The following is a 25,120-nucleotide window of genomic DNA, read 5'->3' as shown; positions in this document are numbered from 1 at the left end:
GCCCCACGCAGTTTTTCTCGCATTTCCCATGATACTAGTGCAACAACTAGGGTTGGTCGAGTGGAGTGGCGAGTGCTGTGTACCTATAGTTTTACTCGACCGTTTTGTTAAAATTATAAAAATTGTAGATATAGCCCATAGTCATGATCACATAAATATATCAAGTACAAAAAGAAAACGTTTATGTTAACTATTATTAGGATTTTGGTTAAATTAATGAAGATTGATCTGATATTTAAAGTTAATTAAAAAAATGGTACTTACATTTTACTTGACTCCTTAATTGACAGCTCTTAAAAGAATGAGATGGAAGGCGAAATTGAAGTGTTCGAAATTGTGGAAGCACTTAAGAGTATGAAAGCGGGAAAGGCTGCTGGGTGTGATAGAGTGTCGGTCGAGATGCTTAAAGCAGGAAAAGGCGTAGTAGCTAGTCAGTTGTACTGCCTTTTCAATTTGTGTTGGAGAAGCGGCCGAGTACCAAAAGATTGGTGTAAGGCTGTTATCGTGCCACTTTACAAAGGAAAAGGGTCACAGCTGGACTGCAAAAATTATCGTGGTATAAGCCTGCTTAGCGTCGTCGGCAAATTGTATGCTAAGGTATTGATTAATAGAGTCAGGAATGAAACTGATGACAAAATATGGGATGCTCAAGCGGGATTTCGAAAGGGAATGGGATGTACTGATCAGGTCTTTTCCTTGCGGTGCATAGCCGAAAAGTTTTTGGCCAAGAGTCAAAAAGTCTATTGCACATTCGTAGATCTGGAAAAGGCCTATGACAGAGTTGAGAGGAATGAATTGTGGTCAGCACTTTCTATGCATGGGGTGAGCAGTCTCTTAATACGAGCACTGAAATCCTTATATGAGGATTCGAGTGCTTGTGTCAGGATAAACGGAGCGCACACTGAGTGGTTTAAGATTGAGAAAGGCGTTAGGCAAGGATGTGTTGCGTCACCGTGGCTGTTCAACCTATTTATGGATAGCTGTTTGACAGATTTGAAAGAGTCTAAAAGTGGATTAAGGATGAATGAGTTACTCGTCAAATGTCTGCTCTATGCCGACGATCAGGTTATACTGGCGTCATCAGCGGAGGAGTTACAGGAGATGGTAAACTGTATGCATGAAGCTTTAAAAGAGAAAGGAATGAAAGTGAACGTAAGTAAAACTAAAACACTGGTTTTTGAAATGGAGAAAGAAATGACAGCATGTAATATTTTGATTGGAGGAGAAAAAGTGGAGCAAGTGAAAGAGTTTGTATATCTAGGATCAAAGTTTACATCAGATGGCAAGTATGATAGTGATATTGAAAGGAGAGTGAACGCGGGGAACATGGTGAATGGAGCTTTGCATGCCTTTATGAGCAGTCAGAAACTATCCAAAAAGGCTCGACTGGCTGTGCACAGGGGCGTGTTGGTCCCGACATTAATGTATGGGAGTGAAAGTTGGGTATGGCAAAAGAAGCATGAAAGCAGAATAAATGCAGTGGAAATGAGAGCGTTAAGGAGTATGATGGGTGTGAAATTGAGTGACAGGATAAGGAACAGCGTGATAAGGGAATGTTGTGATGTGAAAGAAGATGTAGTTACAGGAATAGAAAAGGGTATGTTAAGATGGTTCGGTCATGTGGAGAGGATGAATGAAGGCAGGTTGACTAAGCAGATATACAAGGAGAGTGTGGAGGGAAAGGTCGGAGTGGGAAGACCTAGACGAACGTATCTTGATCAAATTAAGGACGTCCTGGTAAAGGGTCAGGTCAAAAGTACCCGAAACCGCCGAGCTTGTATGAAGAGAGTTATGAATGTGGACGAAGCGAAAGAAGTATGCAGAGATCGTGGCAAGTGGAAAGAGGTAGTCTCTGCCTACCCCTCCGGGAAAGAGGCGTGATTTTATGTATGTATGTATGTACTTAAAAGAAAAACTTAGAGCATACATATGACACTTGTTCGTCAATTGTTATCAAAATTATGTTTTTTTCACTCGCCTCTCAATAGGTACCAGTAAACTCTACCAACGTGAAGTTCTCTCGTGCTATCAGTTTATTTATAGAAATAGTTAGTGATAGCGCTCCACGCAGTTTTTCCCTCGATTCCCATGATACCAATAGAAGTGTTAACATGGTGTATGGTTTGTGGGGCGCCTGTGAGGGCCAAAGCCATTCATCTCGTCACTAGCTGCATACCGTGGTTTTGCACGCGTGATACTTAAAAATTCGTAATGATTTTTCGATTAAAACGTAGCCTTTGTTGTTTCAATATCCTCTCTATTAAGCAACATAAAATATAGCTGGCAACAGATACTTAAAAAACTAAAGAAATATGCTAGTATGAAAGAAAACGGTCATACTTGACGATACGAGTTGATTCAATGGAAATGAAGTAAGAAGTTTTTAAGTGAGACTATATCCAGAAATTCAATAGTCTCATAAAAATTCAAGGTCAAATACTTAAGAAGAAACATCATATTTATATTGCTTAATGAAATTGACTGGCACTTAATAAAAGAACATAGCCGTATTGATTTGTGACTAGGAGATAAGACCAGTTGTTTTTTCTATAAAAATCGTAAGGCAATATAATAAAAAATGGATGACGCGAAAGAAGTATGCAGGGATCGTGGGAAGTGGAAAGATGTAGTCCCTGCCTACCCCTCTCGAAGAGAGGTGTGTTTGACTATAATATAAGATTCGATTATTTAGCGATGTTGAGATTTTATCTCTGAGAGAAACTTTACATATCAGAGGCTAGAAATATGAACCACCACCTAGAACATAAAATAAACTTATTTAAAAAAGAAAAATAAAACAGGACTATTAAAATATTAAAGTTGTAAACTACATAGTTAAGCAGAGTTCACACTGCCATGCAAACAAATGGAAATGTTTATAACAAAGCAACAAAATGAGATAAGGGCTACTTAAGGCCCGCCGCAGTCCTCGTTAAACCCTGATATACGGTTTATAATAAAAGGCAATAAAACATTGGCAGCAATTTAAAAGGGAATCAATAAAATCCTTAGGCGAGTGCCTCGTATCAAATGTGTATGAGGTTGAGAGTTAAAAGATAGTAAATTGCATTTTACTGCCCCGACTTTATTTGCTTTATTTTTAATTAAATTATCTGGATACAACCTCTTGTAAACTCTGGTTACTTTGTAAGTTCGGGTGTAAATTAAAGAACCTGTAGGTGTTACGCTTTACGGAGAATGTGCTTTCTAACATTAAATTATGTTATCAACAATGGGTATCATTTAATATAGGCCAACTTTTGCCTATCTAAAAAAAGATTTAAATTGATTTGAAATGAAAATATAAATGGTATGGTGGGCTGAAAATTTAAGTAATAAATTCTTGACCTTTTTTTTAGGTGTGTATAAGTGGATATTATAAAATTAAAAATGAGCATATAAAGTAAAGCTAATATAAAGTAAAGCTCAAAATAAATATTCCAGGCCTGTATGTATATTGCCCTGTGTGTCTTTAAAGATTGCTTAAATATTCCTCTTCTGTAAAGTAGGTATTTTATAACATTGTTTTAGCAAATCTCACAGGTAACGATTAAACCGATGTCAAGCTTACGATACCTACTAAATACTCGTATTTATCGTTAAAATGTATGATTGAAATAAGCAATTTAAATTAATTACCCCTTAATATACTAATACTTGTATGATTCAGATATTTACGGCCATAATAAGTTACTTAGTAGCAGTATGGCGTTACAACTCCCGCAATCATAAGGTCATCAATGGCATTCGCCGGGCAGCCGCCATCTCTCCGATTAAACATAATTTACGGCCCTTATAAAACTATTTCATTTCGACATCGGACACATTTAAAATAATTATCGCCAACGCGATTAAATAACATTGTAAGCAATTTTATAGTTTTGAGGACTATCTCGCAAAGCAAAAAAAAGGAGAGCGATAACACGTGAGCACTGCATTGTAGGTATCGATTCTCCCGAATGCGAGTGAAAAATCGATAGCGGTCCAGATGCACAAAAATGGGGCAGAGGAATCGATTTGCCCCACATTTCGGCGGTCTAGCGGCCGCCAGCGAGGGTAACGTTCGCGATAAGGGATAGTGCCCCCTCAGAGGCGGGGGCCTACCCTGTCCCCCTCGATAATATTTACCGCCCCCCGGCTATACTTACGCCCCTCAGTATTTACGGGTTAGAGAAAAACAAGGGTACTCGAGCTTCGGAAGGTGCAACGTAGATTTTAATCCTTTCTGATGTTTATGATTGATGGCGGATTTCGTGATCGCTCTGCGCCGATGTTGATGGATTCTTTATTATGATTCCTCGTTGCTTATTGCTCTCACGGCGGGTCGTGCTTGGGACAAAGTTTCCATGATTACCCATTTTTAATTTGGAACTATTTTGCATTAAAATTATTAATTTTTATATCGTATTAGCTACTTCTGTCGAATTTGCTCCCGAGGAAAATCTGCCTGGCATTTTATGCCCAATGGTTCAAAATATATCTGGACTGGAAGTAAATCATAATGAATATAATACTCGTAATATTACTTTTTTAATAAAACACGACATGCGTTTTATTCTTCTATTATGTGTGTTGAATAAGTTAATAATATACCTCATTCCAAATAATCAATAAATCTTTCTTATTTGAAGTAACATGTCCATGTTCATCTCACATGGCCGCCGGCGCCAACTGTCAATCAACAATAAATTTCAGTTGGACAAAAAACTTAATTAGACTGCTTTAAAGACAGACTAACATCAATAACCAACAATAATGCATTTTCTTAATGATAAACGGAACGAAAATGATTTCTATCGTGTTCACCGTTAGGTTAAATTTCATAGAGTCTGCTTAAGATGTTAACGGCTGAGTTTGTTGTGATATAATGCGATGATGATAGGTAAAGATGTCAGTCATATATTGACGCGTGCCCGATGGATGGAGCACTATGGCAACACTGCAACATGGTAGACAGGGCCAGGCTAATTATAATTTCCATTGCAACACTTCTATCAATAATTTCTTAACTTTTGAAGATGTAATACCCATAAAACCTATCGATACTTGCAAGGATAACACAGACATGATTGAAAGTTATAAATTCACTTAGTAAGTAGATGTGTGAACCATGATCTATAATGGTTAAAGTTCCCTTGAAAAGGTTGTGGAGGTCAGATGAGAGTCGCTTCGTGTAAAAACCTGCCTTTTATCTGATCCGAATCTGAACTAAGTAGGTATAGATGTATAGGTAAGTAATATAATGTTGTTATATCTGTGTTATACTTTTTGGGAGACTTTTAATGTCATCTTATATATATCCTCTTACATAGCTAACGTAACACTGGGGAAACTTTTTATATAGTAAAACACCCCAAAACATTGGTAAGTTAATTTATTTATAAAAGCGTTATATTTCGGTTAGTTATACGTTTGAATCGAAGGAAATTAAGTTTGGGGAATTGAAACTAGTCATTGTTCTTTTAATTGCGGTCAATTTGTGGCGTTCTAGCCGAAATGTGCCAATCATCGTAGTCGACGTTACACCGAAGGTTTGCTGGGTATACGGTTTTATATCATTGATTGTTTGTTTAAGAAAAAATATTTCATGATATTCCCTTATTTAGCGCAAGCATATCATTTCAAATATAGAGCAGCTTAATTAATAAACCAGTTAAATTGGTGAGGGAATGAAAAATTAATAAAGCTCCAAAAAAATTTAGGAATGCATTTTAATAATTCCATTCGAAATATCATTATAGATATCAAAGAAAGGGTTGCACAGTGGGCCGGTGAGCGCTGACTCGCACAAAACGCTCTATCTGCATATGCCCTCTGATTGATGTGCCCTGTAATTATTTAGACGCGATAATAATACTGCCGACGACGGCCGCACTTTGTTTCTGACGACTTAAGACGAATGAAATGAGAAATTCTATCGGACTCTTATAGAGCTTATCGCTTTCTGATGCTTTGTTGATTAAACCAACTCAAATTGTTATTAACTCCATCTCATTCTATTTGTGTTGTTTTCGGCCTCCGCAAATTGCAAATTTAATTAAAAATACCTCGCAAAAAGGCGTGCTACAAAATTGCAAACATCGTGTTGTTAATTGAGATATTGCATTCAAAGTGCAGTGACAAAGTAATGACGATAATTCCCAGCACACACGGCGAATTATTTTATTCGGTGGATTAAAACCACGCCTAAACAAAAATGTAAATACGTGCGCCACACCCGTCCCGTACCATTTTCATAATAGCACAGTATCGTGGATTTATTTACATAAATGGCTAGCACACACAGATTGTCTTTATGTTTTCTGTGCGTGCGACCCCCGCCCCGTTCGAACAAATCAGAATATTAACGTAAATAGTGATGGCGGGAAAAAAAGCTATTATGCAAATTAAACATTTTGAGGTAAATAGAAACTGACGTTATGCGATGTTAAGAAAGGAATAATAAATCGTTTTTGTTTCTTAGTTTTATTGGATTATTACTAAGTAATGCCGTGGTACGTGACTGAACAAGTTCTGTTTTATATAATAAGTAGGTAATAATAAGTAATAGGCTTCCAATTAAAGTGTAATTGGATATCGACAGCTCAATATAAAAATGTTTCTTTATGGCAAAATAGATCATGTATTTTATAAAGTAAGTATGTAGGGATTGCGGCAAGTGTAAAAATGTGGAGTCTGCCTACCTTAACGGAAAATGTTTGTAAATGAGTTAAAAACAAATATCACGCGATTCGACTGTATTATTCAATTTTAACATAGGTGCCAGAGGTTTATAATCATTTTTTCCATAAGCTGGTGTCTCTGATACTGATGGGGAAAAATAAATAAAAAACATGGTACATTCATTGTGATCATAGATATGAATACGTTATGATATATATTATTACATTTAATAACAAATGGCTGCTGAATATGCTTACGTCACATCGAAACGGGACCGGAATAATAGAGTTCACTTCAAACGTTTAGCGAACCCTCGAAAATTGAAATAAAAAGAACCATTCGAGATGTAACAGCGATATGATTTTGCACTTTTTTATTTTTGTGTTTGAGCGAGTTTTTAATACTGAGTTATAGAGTTGTAAAGCGATAGAACTTTCCACTCATAATTTATAAGGTCGAATTGTATAACATGTAAATATGGATATGCCGTGTGGTTCCTAGCACTTAAGTAAAAAGAATACGACCACTCTATCTCTTTCCCATGAATGTTGTAACAGGCGACTATGGCGGATAGGTTTAAACACTTGGGATTCTTCTTTTAGGCGATGGGCTAGCAACCAGTCACAACCTACTTGAATTAAAATTTTATCATAATGCCAAACAGCTGAACGTGGCCTATTAGTCTCTTCAAGACTCTCTCTACCCCGCAAGGGACTTAGACGTGACTATATGTATGTATGTTTGTAAATGTATGAGCCCGTTAATTTCCGTTCCCGTGGGATTTTTAGCGTGTGTGCACTCCAAGACAACATCGAAATCTCTAGACCCAGCAATTTGGATTGTGTGCTGATGTAAGTGAATCAGTAAGTCAATGTCCCCTTTTACTTTAGATTCGATTTATTATTGTATTTATTTATGCCTGCCTTACTAGAAAACGTTACCTAAATACCCTTTATACACTTAACCACTAAACAAAAACCATCAGTCAGTCCCGGATTATAATTAAAAAAAAATATAATAAAAATAAGTAAAATATAATTAATATGTCTAACAAAAGATTAGTCACTAAAATAAATATAAAAAATACACAAATAAATAAACAGTATTTTTGAAATATTTTCTATGCCATGTCTATCGCTTATACAATCACTAAATGCTTTCCCCTATTTTTGTCAGACTAACATAATTACAAGCGAGATTGTTGCGAAGTGACTCGTAATACGACCCCTTCCAAAACACGCTTTCTAATTTACCAATAATGTGTATGTCTGAGGCACTTATGATTCTTATAACGATAACTTCACAAATTTTATTTTTATGATAATTATGTTTTATTAGTAAATTTATTTGCATTAAATAAAATTGTTATTAAATTAAGAAATGTCAAAAAAATCTCTTAGTGATACTAACATGATTATTCGGTTATTTTCATATATATTTTTTTACAAATTGTACGAACGAAATAATATTGGATGATATAACATTCTAAATTAAATGCCATTCAAAATATCCAGTGGGTGGATACTCTGATATTCAAAAAAAGAACTTGAAATATTCGGACATTCGGATCGGACGGAACCCCAATTGTAAGAATGTGATTAATTAAAATAAATGTACGGGCCCGGAAAGAAATTTGGCAACCCTTGGTTCTTATTTTTTAAAACAGACATAGCTCATTTTGTTTTGGGGTGTAATTGACTGCCTGATAATTTTATTTCAAATACAGGAGAATACCCTTTTGTTAGATATTAATAATAATTGCATTTAACCGTTTATTCCGACAATTTTCGTATACATATTTAAAAATAAAAATGTATCAGTAAAATTAAAAGATTGAATCAAATGTTAAACACATGAGTTCTAATCAGAGTTAAGTACTTAACTTAATGTAACTTAACAAGACATTTTTTCTCGAAATTATCGTTTAAATCGACAAAAAAATATATTTTGTGACATTATTGAATTTCAGGTTTACATTTCAGGTTGATCAATCAATTTATGAAATTTTGATTCTGCAGATTATATGACAGAATTTTAAAATAAATGAATTTTGAGGTATTTAAATTTGAACTTTCGTTATTATTATGCGGAATTCTAATAAAACAATACAGGTGCACATAGTTGTCGTAGTTCACACATAATGTGTTACTGCAGATCTTAATCGCACAATCAAACAATACCTTTCCCAACATTCTCCACTAGAAATGACAGCGAGTAATAATTATTAGAAACCGTCTTCATTTTCAATTACACATCGTTATGTATGGAAATAACCATCCATAAAGTATTCGTATCTGTGCAACAATCGAGGCAGGATAGATATTTTAAATCATAACAACGCAACATTTACTTCTCATATTTCCAATTAAAATGCCTGTACATGTGCATTGTTAGGAATCAGATAACTCCATTGTCCACTGCTGCTAGTTTTGTGTATCGTATCTAACTCATTACACTATTATGCGCTTCTGGCGATAGAGAACTGCAAACAGACCTACTGTAATAAGGCAGTGTTGCGGGAATTGGTTCTTGACTCGATTCATTAAAGATTAGTTATTATAAACTTAAAGGACAACTTTTCTCTTATGATAAGCACATGCATACAGACGGAGTCAATAGTCTCGAAAAACCTCGCAGGTTTGGCAGGCTACTATCCAATCGCCTAAAAGAAGAATTTTAGGCATAGATTTCTTTCCCTTGATTGACTTTTGCTTCTTACTATGGTACATACACACTTTGCTTCTTATTCACTATCCGACCAGCATGGTTAAGGTTGAACACAAGAGGTTAACGAAAGATATTTAAACCACTTATACATTCACTAGACAAAAGCTCAAAAGAATCTTTTGACATCGCCTAAAGCGGAATTACAATGCGGATCCCGATGTCATCCATAAAGAAAAGTGATAAAACTGTACTTGTCCTTAAAAGTATAACTAGTGGAGTAATAATGTATAAACACGTCCTCAGTTTCTTGGCAAACAAGATTACTACATCCTGCGATGCCGGTGGGCTAATCCAGCCTTATCATTTATAGGGTGAAAATTTATGAATAGCTTCTCTGTTACAGTAATCGTTGTTAGTAGAGACAAAGGCACCGCGTCGTTTTATATTTCAATAAATTACAGTAGATTTGGGCTATAAAAATTTTGAAAATACGTTAAGATTTTGAAACTTAAATACACATACATAAAATACGTCTTATTTACGCTAGACACAACTCTAATAGACAGAAAAGCCACGTTCAGCTTAAAAGGATTGTGATCTAAATAGTGACAGGTTGTTAGCCTATCGTTTTTAAAAATGAACTTCTGATATTTCCGTTTTAGAGAAAGTTTTGGATTGTAGACATAAACAAATATAAGGTTTTGAAGAACTTGTTGCCCTGAGTTTCGATTGTGTGGGAATTTTAATTTATTTAACTTTTTTAGCTTACAAATCATCTGCTAGGCATGTCAAGATTCAGCGAAATCTTTTCAATAGTTCAGCTGCGCATCATTTTAACCTGTCACATGGACTTTTAACTACCATATCACACTTCTTTTCGTGCAAATACAGGTTAATTCGCTGCACTGAGTTTCACGTAATAGAGGCATGTGTTCCAGCAATAGGCGAATGAATGCTTGACATGTTAACTACGGTTGTTTGTTCAAGAAATATTTTGATACGGTAATACAACTTCCGCAAGATAGCTGGGAGTCGTGTTGTCTGACGGGCTTTAGTCGGAAGGACTCACTTCGAGAATACAGCTTTGTTTTAATATTAATTTAGTGCACGTTACAGGTCTACGTCATTGTTACGTCAAATAGGAGTTAATTGACGTTTCTGGACAATTTTTTTTGTATGCATAAGTCTGTCTGATAAGCTTTCATAGACAAACTACTGGATCGATTGTTATGTAATAATATGTGGTTCTAAGTTATATCTAATTATTTCTGGAAATTTCCACGTAAGCCTCGGACAGAAGCAAGATTCTTATAAGATACACATAATGGTTTATATTATCTTGCCCTTGGACTTGATATAAAGAGATGGGCATTAATAAATACAGTAACAATTCATGAAATAAATAAATGAATAGTTGATTATTTAATTTAATTTGGTATGCTTTTTTGCTTACATAATTAGAAATTTGCCTTAATGTATTTCAAATTAATAAACATGATGACATGAACTATAGCTAATCTATAAATTATAGAAAGTATAGAGAAAGCTCGTATTTCTCATTTGCAGTGGAGACGGTATCCATAATGATGATAATATTGATATATATGAATGAATATTTTTCGCCTTTATCCCTTACGGAGTTGACAGAGCCAACAGTTGGAGTTGCTATAGGTCAAGTCAAGTATGTCGACGATCTTGCATGAAAAGATTGATGAATAGAGATGAAAACGAAAAAGTATGAAGAAATCGCGGCAAGATGTAGTTTCTACCTACCTATTGGGGAAGGACGCGTAATCATATGATTGTACTCGTATGTACATAAGTAGGTATGTAAAACAGATACATATGTATATGCCACTGTGACTGTAGGCGGAATGACTTTAACAATAAAAGAACTTAAATATTACTACTAGATTTACGATTTTCAAATGAACTTAAGTTAAGAATTTTAAAATCGAAAGCTATAACTGCTTCAAAGTGCAGCAATAGTGCACTCGTTATGCACCAATGTAACCACAGTAGGAAATGCAATTAGCCAGTGTTCACTCGATGCCTCGCAGTCACTCAACCGTGTAACTCCTTATCTATATTGCATGTTTTTTCTATATGCAACCCGAGACAATCGCGTTGGTTATCTGACAATCTCAATTCTCAGGTATTTTTTCATTCGTTAACAGTTTTAATTATTGTGCAGTTTCGTAACTAGCCACTTACTCTTCGTGTCAATTCAACTGCAAAGTAATGACGGTTACACACGGACGTGAGGATGCTTAATTATGATTAATGTATTGTCTTTATTTGTTTGTATTTTTGATTTGATTGTGGCCAACGGCGCATCTCCTGAGAAGTGAGTCAGAGGACTAACGCCAGGATTATTTGTTCTTGTTTTGAGTTGTATAGTTCTCCAGTTTTTTGAAGTTCCACCACCAAACATTTAAAATTAAATTAGATAATATCCAAAGATGATTAAAGAGCTAATGATCAAAAATGACCATCGTCTGTCGTGACAAAAACCTCTTCATATAAAGATGCAATACGTGTAGTACGACAGTGTGAAACAACCGCGTTGGTCTATTTTTTGCGGGCTGCGCCGGCGCTGCTTCGCTGCAGTCGGAATGGAATTAATATTTTTCGCATATTCTCCAATTAGTGAATTCCGGTAAATTGAGTCGTCGATTGTGTACAGAATTCTACATTGTTGTTTCTGTACAGACACAAATTCCACTGTTACATGGAACTTGTTAGAGTTCTTGATAGTTATTTTTGTACTTAAAATATAAAAATACTAGAATTTGGTTTAACCGAAGCATAATGGAAAAGTATTTAGCAACAAAATCAATACTTAAAAAATAATTTAATATACTAAAGCGTAAATGTTAATTCTTATGCTAAGAATAAACGTAAAACGCTTTTACAACTTTTAACCATTGAAAACTGAAAAAGCAACAAACATTATGACACAAAAAATTGTATGATTGTGAATATCCTGAAAATATATCCAAATAAATTCTTGTAATAATATTCCTAGTATATTCAAAATGCAGAATAAAAAATATCTTGCAATGCTTTTAAAGCAATCATAAAGGTGGTTTTCCAAATTGTACGAAATAAGGCGTGTTCTATATTTTACCCCACGAAGTGTGATGTCTTAATGATGCCATGATGTATGCACTCCGGAAATATGAATGGCGGCAAGCAAACAGTATAATTCACGTGCCAGACAATGTATTTCTTCATTTTCTAACATAAGAATGTTTCCTCAAAACAGTAAACTTAATAAGATTTCTGTATTCAAGCCTAAGATGACTCTAACATAAATATCAATAAATGTGTTTTTACTAATTACAGCCATTTTAAGATTTTGAAAAGGATGATTTGTTGCCCTTTAATCTGGGTGACAGCGGTGGGATTTCAAGTCATGTTTACAAATAAAGTTATTAATTTTTGAAAAAGTGAATTCTTAGGAAATTTACTGTACAATGAAAATTATTTATATCTAACTGATATTTTTTTTTCTTTATACTTTTGTTATTATTGTAATCTAATCACAAGACAAGTATATCTACTAGAAATACAAAAATACATGTCAATTTAACGATAAATTGGAAACAGATCATGTGTATTTTTTATCAGCATAATTGCACTGTTGTGCGATCCCCGGCTTGCCTTGCGTGATAGCACTAACTTAGTTGGAATAAAATTGTGGCCAGTTGTAACAACAGCGTAATTCTCTTTTATGGTGGCCGTTTAGACCATATCAGCTTGTGTGTGACGGTTTGAAAATTACCCTGTCTTGTTAATATCATTATGATACATTGTTCTAATAAGATTTACAAGTAACTTCGATAAAGTTATTGCAATTTTAATGATATTCACCTCAAATTATTGTCTAGATATTATATAGATTCTAGCTACAAGTTGTAAGGTCATCAATAAGTCAACACTGCTTTACAACAATAAAACCTTCCCAAACAATTTCATGCGGCATTCATTGAGAACGCCAGCAGGCCAGGATCCTATGATTTCCGACATAACCTCAAGAACTATAAAGTAAAGACGCCCAAATTATTGTCAAGATATTATAAAGATTCTAGCTACAAGTTATAAGGTCATCAATAAGTCAACACTGCTTTACAACAATAAAACCTTCCCAAACAATTTCATGCGACATTCATTGAGAACGCCAGAACCGGCGTGGAGCGAACACATGAAACATTTTATACTCCTGGAGCAATCTTACAGGGATACTGCGCGTCTCACTCAGGGAGTATGTCACCGGGACTAACGCGCGATGATAAATAGTAGGTCGAATATTCGCTGAATTAAAGGTAGTAATTACCTTAGTTATGTTACTTTTAAGATTTTATATTAAAGGCAATGAAACTAAATTAATAACCGGGGCTTAAAAAATTCGCTGCACTACGACTTAGTTTTTTTATTAATCTAGGGATGTAACTGGTTCTAGGCTAGACAAGCATCTTCCTTAAACAGTTCTGACGATACAACGCCGACTTTCCAAGTCGAGTGTTCGTGTCAAAACATCTGCTAAATGATTATGGACCTTTAGTCAGTTGAAATTGAATTGTTTTTTGCGAATGGTTAGGCTGTAACTGTATAGTTATGACTGTTGGAGGCATAATAAATCGTGACCACGCACTGGGCGCCTGGAGCTAATCGCTCCCGTAGCCTTTTGTACTTCAAGAGCGATTGCAAACTTTCTTGTGTTTGTTTACTAGAACAAATTTATTAATCTCCATTTAATTAGGTCTAAAGATTAATAACGTCTAGAGATGCTCAGTTGATTATGGTTTTTTCTATCATTCTTGCGTGTTCCCAATTGCACCCTTCATCACTATGTAGTTAAAAGAACTATTTAAAAAAAAAAAACTAGTGTTCAGGTATAACGATATTTTATTATATAGAAATAGGATTAATAGTATTTCGTTGTCGTGAAAAAAAAAAAAACTAATTTATTTATAGTTTAATGCAATTACGGTAAGTTCACTAGTTTGACCACCAATTTGAGGATTTCAAATTATGTACAAATTAGCCATTTGCTTAAACGATTTAGTATAAACTGGGTGGGTTTTATATGTGTCAAACTTAATTATTCATATCAAATAATGTTTATGCTGGTATAATCATATAGTGGACTATATATTGACATAATTTGTATATAAATATAAAGCTGATTATTAATGTTGTGTGTAATTATTATGTGAAAAGGGATACTCAATTTATTTATTCACTGCTGCAATATTGTACTGCCTGCAGTAGGTTACTTTATGTGTACCTATAACAAGGTTATTTGTAACTTACAGCCATAAGGACCGCCTGAATTTACCATAAATTTAATTAAAAAATGATTTTTCTAAATCTGTAGTATTTTTCTGAACAAATCAACCTAAAGTATATACATTCAAATTCATAAATAAAAAAATTGATCGCGGGACTTCAAATCTAGCTTAATTTAGTTAGTAAATCAATAAATTTTAAGTTGAAGAACAGGAACTGGTGATACCTACGCATATCGCAATGGCCTGCTAATCATGTGACGTCACCCTACGAAACTAATTTTTTTTTATAACTCATTGAATTAGACACAAGGTCGTATCAGATAAGTACAATTTTCCTTCCGTAGTAAAAATACACCTAGTTTAGGAAAACTTCACTTAGCCAATTCCCACCTCATGGCCTAGGAGTCGGCAACCCTCAGAGGCAGGTGTCCCTAAGGTCACACCGAGAACCAGTCCTTACAAATATCAATGTGGCTTAACTTAAATGATCCCATTAAATGCAGAACGAACTGCATTCGCGATGACACTCTGAAATTGTTTCTTTATTGTAATGTCTCACGTTATAAGCGGCATTATCAACAGACTTTATAATTTAATGAGCATTTCCATTATTAGGTTTTCATTAGTACTTCTGTGTGTCCAATAAATTATTTATATGGAGCGCAAGTCAGTATGTTATAATAGTTATTAGTTAATGATAGGGAAAGATTAACATTTAAGTGCTTTTAATGTTTTTTTTTAGTTATTACTCAGTAAAAGCGAGTCTCAGAAACTGAAGTGTTTTAAGTACAACCTAGTAGATTTTGAGCTATTGTACATTATACTAACTTTACATACATGCTTGGAAAACAATTTGTTGAGTATTTACATTGAATTGCATTGCTCTACATCATCTCGCCTTGGACATGTTTAATAAGTGCTTTAATTTCATCACTCTTTATATGAAAAAAGTAGTATTTTCTATTCTGCTGGAAACCACATGGCTTATTATTTTGTATCAAACCTAACTATATAAATACAAAACTGAGCAACATTTATCTCAAAAGCTCTTGGAGTACCGATTTATTTCTCTTGAGAAATATATCAAGGGAATTACTGAATAAATAACAAGAAAAACTCAAATTAATGCAGTAAGTACGCAACTGTTTCGATTAATCATTTTGGTATAACGTAACCCTTTTAATTAGCATCGGGTGGAGGTTTTAATCTCAGCTCCTGGGATTACAGAACTGAACAAGGACTTAAACGATTCAGAGGTAATAATTCTTGCGAGTTTTATAAATTTAAGAAAAGTAAAGGTGTCGGGCAGGCAACGGAAAAGGAATTAAGGAATATGATCTATTATAAAGTCTATAAAGGATTATATTTACATATGTTAGTTTAAATAATGGTTCAAGGCTTCACTTTGACGTGAACTTGGCAAACGAAACTAATACATTACGCCAGAAACTTTAAAAAGGAAGACCAAATTAAATTCAATAAAATAAAAAAATAATTCAATAAAATTCAATTAAAAATTCTTAGAATAGTTTACTATCTTTATATTAGGTGGGCCTATATCATTGCCCTAATTTCGGTAGCTGTATCCCTAGTGAAGTGAAATTAATATCCCCACGAGAATAACAATGCAATTATTTTTCTGAAAAACCTTTGGCAAAGTTGTGTCCTGCCAGTTACAAAGTTTGTTTAGGGCAGGTGTTCGGAAGGGTTACCCTTGTTTTAGTTTTCTTTATTAATCGAATTAAAAAGTAATTATAGAGTCGCTTTGTTTCTTGTATCTTTCGATTATTAAAAGGTATCGATAACAAAATGATTGCGACATATTTTTAGTTTTAGTAAGTATAATTATCAGAAAGCGGTCACTAGATATGGCAAACGTTATTGTTTTGTATTTTAAATTATTCGATATTTGCGACATCTTACTTCAACTAAAAAAGGCTTGCCAAAGCAATTAATCGAAATAAAAAGCTTAAAAACATATCTCTTTCTGGTGCATGAAATTAAATATTATTTTGAGTTCGAATGATTAGTTCGGGTAGCAAAATTTACATCAAAGAGGGTACAACAGTCCTACTTATTTCATATTAAATTTATTAACAAGTGGGGGAGTCTGAATAATTATTTCTACGTTTTAATTGAGAGCTATAAAGTTTCTAAACACTTGAGCAGATCATTGTGGAGTGGAGAAAAGCTTGTTGTATAGGTTATTTTTGTTAAGGTTTCATAAGAACTTTGACTAATGCAAAAAAATAAAAATAAACAAAAATCACTGGTTTTTGTAAACTTAAATAGTAAGACCCTGCTACCCTCAATAATATAAATAATAAATGTTTTGTTTTTTAAATTAATTATTTATTAATTTGCATTAATGATAACATTTTCTTTGCACTTCGTAAATTGCCTTTATTGCCTGGCCAAACGTGGTAGAGCCAATAGTCACAAGAAGAGCTCAGCCTACATTGTCAGAGATAAAGACGTGTATGTGTGTGTGTGTTTATTATTAAAAAAGGTTGTCATGTCGTGAAATAATGTTATTACAAAATCCAATAAAACAAAAAAATTCTTGTGATTGTATGGCCGATATTATCAGGTAGAATCGTTACTTAGGTATACATTGGCCAGTGTTGACTTTAAAACATATGACCTGAATCCGAGAGATGACAAATAGATTGTTACTTGTTTTTCATACACGTTATTGTTGACAAGGTTTTTTGGCAATTTCCATTGACTTGGCGTTGTATTTTATTTGAAAAATCCAGGAATGAAAGAGAGAAACAGACTTATTATAAAATAAAACATATTCTTTGATAAAATAAAGGAAGTGGTGGTGAAAGGTAAGGTCAAGAGTGGCGTAGGTGTATGTAGAAACAAAATTAATTCGCGATTCTCAAATATCACTGCATTCGGTTGTGTGTTAATAGATGATATATTCACCTTTTTAAATACTTTTTCAAATTAAGTTACTAAGTACTCCTGTAATGCTTGTTGATAACATAGATATTATCTGATAACTCTACTTGGTGGTCTCAAACGGTTTGCTAGCCCCCCACATCCCGGCGTCATCGCCAATTGAATATTTAGCCTAGACACAATCGCTCCCATTTCATAACCTGTCAAATGTAATTTATGCGTTGCTCCAGTTGTGCCGAACCTTTATATATCGAAAGGACGCTAACATTTAATACTTATTATGTTTTGCGTCCCTAAGTAAATAAGTTGAGACTGTCAAAAAAAAACAAATTATATTAACAAAGTTTAGAACTGGTAGATTGCGGTGTAAATAAATGAATATCGATATTCTTACAGACGCCACATCAAAAGAAATGATCCCAAATGTTTTTGGTCAATTTATTTACTAGTGATTCGTTTCGGCCTGGGCGGATACTTGCTGCGATGATAAATTGTACGCAGTCATTCATTTTCTTCATCTCGAGAAACCACGACAATGCAATTTTAAGACTTATCACTGTCAAAATAGGAATTATTATTGTAGACAAAAACATTCAGAAGAATTTGACCAACTTTAAAAATAAAAAATCTGATTAGAACTCTACCGTCATAAGAATTCAGTTCTACTTTGCAGTTACTCGAATGCATCATTTGAAAGTGGGATCCCGAATGACACAACGAATTGACAAATTATTACCAGTCACAGTTCAATAGTCCATTTGTATGTTAATTTTATTTTAGTTTTTCTCATTCGAATGCATTTAAATGCAATTGATTAAAATTAAGTAAAATAAAAGAATATATGTATAGCGAGAATAATAAACATTGAATTGAATGGAAGGAAAAAAAAATAAATGCTAAATTGCACTCATTTACTGGGTCGCGACGATCAATCATTGCGGCCGAGTCATCAGCCGGTTCAAATGTCAAACGAACCTAGGGTGGCAATAAAAAGAAAAAAAAACTCAGTTGCCATTATTAAAAAAGTGACTGTGACTTTATTTCCATTGTCGATTGCCGATTCGGGATTATTAACTGACTTGCATATTTTTTTGTGTCCTAATATTGATAGATCGGTTTATTCGAGTAGCTGACTTTTAATTTCTATGCATGCAACTGGCGTGTATAAGTGTTGTCGATTACAATATCTACGGGAGAAGTATTTGTGTCAAAATAGCAGAAAATGATAGTCATCAACGCCCGTTCACACGCGCAGTGAAATTAAGTTTTTGAACTATTCTACTTAGTACTTATAGCATTATTTATTTACAGTCTCTTGTCATTTGTTTGGTTAGTTAATTTATTAGATATAATTTATGATTTTACCATAATTAAACGTGGACATTATCCTTACTTCTCCATCCATTTTAATTTTGCGTGTGTATAAGCCTTACCCTTATTTATGAAATGTTGTTAAGGGAATTGAATTCAATTTGATGGAATTGATTTCCGTTAATTTTACGATTTCGTTTGCGTGATCTCGTCCGGTAATAATCTAATACAGTCGTCCATTGGGAGGGGCCATAGTGTAATGACTCAATATTAATAGGCTTATTGGTCAGTTTTCATCATTTCATAAATTTGTTGAAATTGCTTGTATAAAATATAACATTGAGAATTGTCTTAACTCTTAAAACATATTTGTTTTAAGATTGGTCTAAATGCCATAGAAATAATAGGTACAGTACAACGGGAAAGTTAAAAAATAAATAATTTGTAAAAATGTAGAAGCAGTCTGATATACCCATTGATTCTTCAAGTATAATAATTGTAATAATAAATCGTTGTAGGCAGTAGTGTGTGAATGCAAACAGAGAGATCGCGTGCGCATACACAATATCAGCGCAGGCGCAGGCAGCCAGGCCGCGGCGTGCTCCCCGTATTTTAACAACTGTCCTAATACATCTTGCAATGTTATTTTTAACTGTTTTTGCTACATAATGTTTGTTCTTTTTGCCATGTTGACTTATAATTTTTATATTATTTTTTTGTTATTCGTTTTTCTGCGGGGCAGTTTTTTACCTTATTTCCGCTAGCTTTTGTTTACTACTTACTCGTTTTCTTCCTTCAAGATTTACAAAAAAGTTTTTTTACATTAGACGGATAATTGCATGTAAATTTATCTGTGTAAGTGCCAAAAGTAGTCAAAATTTTTAAAATTTAAAATATTCAACGAATTGGATCGATTTTTTTCTTCATTTCAGGTGCCTGTCAATGAAAGCGCCAGACAGGTATGTCGCTAAGTCGCTCGCGCCGCGCGTTCGGTTTGTTCGGCCGGGTTCGGTTTCGTTCGGAAACGTTCGGGCGGGCTCGGCCGCACAGCCGGTGCTCGCAGGCTAAGGGGGTAGCCTGGAAGACCACACGACACACCCGCAACGCAGGATAATAACCTAGTATTTTTTCAAACAAAATTGCTTATTGGTGTGATTTTATTTCCTTTTTGTTGTGCCAAAATTTTATAACACGTCTCTTAAAAAGGTAGGTTTCATTTCATCTACCATTTAAATTTAAAGAGACATCTCATGTTCTTTTACTGCTTGTATGGAACGTGACGGTTACATACACGTCGATTGCATCTGTTCAGTGGTGTGATTATTTTCTGTATTAATGTGGGTGAAATGTTAGTTGTCGTTGTTTTGGTTCCAGGTTACACCCTAGCCTTTAAAATAATTGATCCCAACCAAATCACAGATAAATTTACAAAGTAATTTTCGTGTAGTAGTTACATTGTATGCGGTAGATGTTTATGTTTAGTTTTACGAGCATGCTTGTTTATTTTGTTTCTGACTCTACCTGATGGCGAATTTGGTAAGTATTAAAACGTCTTTACATAGGTGCAATTTGAATCGATGTGGGCTTTAAAAACTTATTGGAATTGGTATGAGCCCTTATCGCCATTGTATTAATGACGTTTACATGTTTGTTTCAACAACGTACGAAGAGAGATCACACGTTTTAGTAGACATTTTTGAGATTCTACATCTGTCGTATCAGAATCACGCATGACCGCATGACCAACAACGAGCCTCGAAACAGATCCAATGACAAACGCGTGATCATCATCAAATCGTAAAGGATTTAACGCCTCTGTTGGCACGCTCCTTTTGTTGGCGTCATAAAGCCGGCCATTAAAATGTTTGATAAAACGTTGGTCGCACAAAAAGAGAGTGTGTAGCTACCGTAGACGCCCCACTGGGCCATCTCATTGAGGTATGGTGTCATGCTGTGGTACAACAAAGGAATACAAAGCCGAATGTAGCGGTCGGCGGTGTTCGCTGATATTAACTGTCGCTGATTCTTTAGATGCTCTTGTTAGTCTTCGATAAGTTTGTATTACAGCTTGGAAGACACTATTAGCTATACTCGTAATTGAGCACTCCATCTCTCTTCTATAGATGTAAGATAATTCATTATTTAAGAGATACAATTACGACAGATACTTTCTAGTTACTAAGTACAAAATGAATTGGAAGATTTAGTTAAACATAAAAAAATTAAATAGTCCATTAAACCGTAATTCCTAAAACTTTGTGGCTACACTCTTCTATATCAGAATTATTTTAATTCCTCTAATCCTTCACAATACCACTATGTAACCATCTCTGATCTTTTAATGTAAAAAGCATCAAGATTAAGGTACTGTCCTACTTACTTAATGTCCATCATGAGATATCTCGAATCATACAAATCAAGGTGGAACACTGAAGAGCCTAGGTCCAATGAATTTACAATGTGGAAATTACCTTATTATCGTTCAAGGTATTCTTAATTAATATTACTAGGTACAGCAAAAATTTCTGTTCACAAAAATTTTAAATGCAAATAGACTTGTTTCATAAAATAACATCAATACTAAATTTTAAAGGGAAATGTTTGTGCAAAACACATGGCAATCACAACAAAGGATCTGTTTACATTATAACGCCTTTTAAACTAACAAAGGCCGAATTCAAATAAACAGTAAATCGTTAACCCTTTGACCGTTCGTGGGCAATTTTCACCTCGGAAAATGGAATAGAAACGGTTTGTTAAGGGAGCCGAGTGCCGCTCCACCCAGATCAGACACCCATGGTTTGAATGCAAGTTAAGTTCTAACTTAACAAAATAAAATTATCATAACTTAATACTTGGTCAAATACTTTACTTCGGAAATGAGATGTATATTGTCTGAATGTAATATTATTGATGTTTGATATTTTTGTTTTATGGAACTTATAATGCTTTCTAGTTTTGGATTTTCTTCTTTCGTTTTAATAAGAATACATGCTAAATATTTACTTATTATCAAACTGCTTATAATAGTATTAGTAGGAAAGGAGTGTCTAGTGAGATGGTAAGTGACAGAAGTAATATGAAAAAAGTTAACATACTGAGCCCACGTAAAGAGTGGGGTACGACAAAGAATGATATTAATTGTTCGATAGCCTTACATAACTCCGGGAGAACCAATAACCAAACTTCACTTATCCCAAACAAAAACAAAAGACCATCAAATGAATATTCTAATCCACCATTCAGTGACCACACCTCCGGGATTGAAAATCTCAATGTCAATCCTTTTGATGTCGCCGCCTGCGGCCGCCGTCGCCCCACGGTCACGCCGATTTGAACAATAGGTATTCTTTATCATAGAACAGATAGGCAGAATGGTCATGACCTAGACGTTAAATTAATTAAGTAGTAGGTACCTATCTATTACATTTTTTTTTATCTAACTCTCTCTTAATTTCATTTTTATGTAGTGGACATTGATCTTTGATAATTGCGCTTAAAAAGATAAAATATTTTGTTATTAAATATTTGAGAATTTTATTTGAAACTTATTATCAACAGCATTTTTTTCGATTGTATTCGGTGAGGCATATTTATTGTACTTGATCAAAGTGTTTACTACGAGTATGTTATGACATCTTCTGTTAATAATCCTCACGAAATAAAATCTGTCACTCCTTGAATCTAAACATACATACATAATATAGTCACGTCTATATCCCTCGTAATATATAAATGTGTTTTTTAAATTAAAAATATTTTTTTTTAAATAAGTTTTCTTAGTATAAAAGGAAAATAAAAATGATTTGTTCGTTTTGCCATTTGGTTTTGCCAGTAGGAAACCAAACATCAACATTTTCACAAAACTCTACAACAGCTAGCTGTTTTTAGATATTGGTTGTAAATTTAAAATCGAATGTGGTTGGACAGGGAAATCAATTGTTTCATTGTGTGCTCTCTGGAAATAATTGAAGGTTATTTCGTGATTTTACTTTGCGTACATTAGTAGGTAGTTATCTACCCAAAGCATCGTTTTGGCACCAAATACATAGATGTAAGTACCTGTAGCAGCCAAATAGTTGCTTTTACTTATTCCTTTATTTGAATATTTATTTATTTATTTAAATATTGTGATTGAATATTTTTAATGAGATTATCATTCAGAGTAAATAATTGCAACGATTATGGCTATATAATATATGTCCAATATGTCCATGGCATATTTCAGTTTCCATATATTTAGGGTATTCCAGTTATTATGGGTCCTATTTTAAATGAAGTGTTCATGTTTTAACTTTAAGAAGTATTTGAACTCTTAAAAACAAAGTACAGACAAAACGTCGTTTGTTATATGAGTCACCATTTGGTTTTAAAGGTTCAGATTTAAATGTTCTCATTATTTCACCTGCAATATGACATTCCGTATCCCTTACCTGCATCAGTGCAGCGGCATTATCTGCTCTAGTAGCCGAGGTGTTAACATGTGCATCATGTGAAAATTCTTGTGTTTAATGAGCCCCCTTGCCAATTATGTCATGAATGGTCGGTGCGTTGCTTCAGCTAGTCACCGCACTCACCCACTTGTGCGTGCGGGCGTGAGACTTTCCCTCTCACAAGACCCCAAGTGCTGGACAGGATCCGTCCAGTTCCCATTAAGAATAGAGTGCGTATTAAGCCCTTTACCTACGAAGTAAGGTATACATTTCTTTGTATTTGGGTCTAGCCGGGTAAGTTAGCATGAAAATGTCGATGAAGCAAAACGCAAGGTGCGAATGTTCCAAAAGTGGAAAGATGTAGTCTCTGCCCAATAAAATAGGTATTTATTTTAAACTTTATTGGAGCCTTACTCTACATCTTATGCTTTCAGTCTCAATCAGGAGTACTCTGTATTGATAAATCGCAATTTGGTTAGAAAAGTGTTCAATTTATTATAATACAAAAAGTACATGGTGCTTACTTTGCAATACGCGTTCTCGATGAAACGAAATACGTTCCATACTATTACTCTATGGTTTGTACCCTCTGTCCTATTCCACTTCGCGTGCTCAGTGAGAGTGGACTATAAACGGATGAAACAGTCGTACAATATGGTGGTGATGCCAATGAATATGTGATTGCTTACATGGTGTGAATAATACTAATCATTTACAGGTTACGTATTCTAATGTAATTCTCTATGTAAGCTATGAATTCAATAGTTAGATAAAAATACATAGTACAAAATTTTAAAATTTGGTACTTGATGTTAATGAGTTTTATAAGCGCTTAAAAACTTCCTTTGAAAGGAATCGTAAAAAGTATTAATACAGGAAAGATATTTTTTTAAAGACTAATTTGATTTATAATTCTATGTTTTTATTTTCATGAAACGAGAAAAAAGTAAAGCCATCTATGCAAAACCGTGGCAACTCGATAGTCCTAAATATATAATTTGTTTAACAGAAGGAACAAAAAGCAAATATTTCAAAGCGTCTAAGACAAATGAATCTATAAAATTAATTGGACAAGTAATCGAAAACTCAGAAAGAATTTCTTCATCTCTGCTGTGGGGGAGCGGAAACAAATGAGGGGCGGACATTGAATAATTCGATTTCCTTATTTGCACCAATCAATATCTTATAACGGAATTCGATATCATGCCAAACCGAAACACATTTAAATGTAAACGTTTCGTTAAATTTTTAAATTGAAGCAAGAATAACATTAATAATAAATAAATACATTATAGTTTCTGATGGCAATGGACGTTTGCCGTCGAGTTGAAATTGTTTATCAAACGCAGGTGTAACAAGGCAATAACTAAGTTCAAAGTGATCTTGTAGATATTAAAAGGGTGGAGAAATAGTATGACGCCACGGCCGTGGCAGGCGAAGGCAGCGCGACGGTCGCAGACGGCATATTAGTTGATATAATTGCATTTGCTACCGAGCTCGCTGACGTTTCCTACGATGGCTCCGCAGACCTTATAGACAATCGAGTTACCCACACAAATCACCCTCCGGAATAAGATGATGAGAATATTTCGCTTCCTGATTGACTTCCACCAAGTTAACTAGTGCTCTCGAGATGCGCAGCAACAATTTAATAACAGGATTACGATTGTGGACATCAGAAAATACTTCCAAAGGGAAAAAGCTCCAAATCCAATAAACAGTGTATCTGATTAATTAAGAAAGATACTCTAGAAAAATAAGCCCGTATTAAATTTTGTCCGTAATACTGTCGGGTACTTATTTAATTCCGGATATAAAATTTCTGTGATTGAGCCCCAG

The 25,120-nt window shown here is 34.3% G+C and overlaps 1 protein-coding gene across 4 annotated transcripts in view; it reads left to right on the top strand.

Moving 5' to 3' along the window:
• LOC106132440 (dachshund homolog 2) overlaps window positions 1–25,120 on the top strand; it is a 144,998-nt gene that overhangs the window by 8,439 nt on the left and 111,439 nt on the right. For 2 of the 4 annotated variants that reach the window (XM_060947905.1, XM_060947904.1), the window contains exon 2: window positions 19,781–19,807. The exons of the other annotated variants lie outside the window; for them this stretch is intronic. In XM_060947905.1, coding sequence (XP_060803888.1) covers window positions 19,781–19,807 — 27 coding nt within the window. The remainder of the gene's footprint in view (window positions 1–19,780; window positions 19,808–25,120) is intronic. 4 annotated transcript variants of the gene reach the window in all.

Source organism: Amyelois transitella, chromosome 14, assembly GCF_032362555.1.
Source record: "Amyelois transitella isolate CPQ chromosome 14, ilAmyTran1.1, whole genome shotgun sequence".
Classification (NCBI taxonomy): domain Eukaryota; kingdom Metazoa; phylum Arthropoda; class Insecta; order Lepidoptera; family Pyralidae; genus Amyelois; species Amyelois transitella.
The sequence above is the reverse complement of the archived record's forward strand: the minus strand, read 5'-3'. Positions and strand labels throughout refer to the sequence as shown.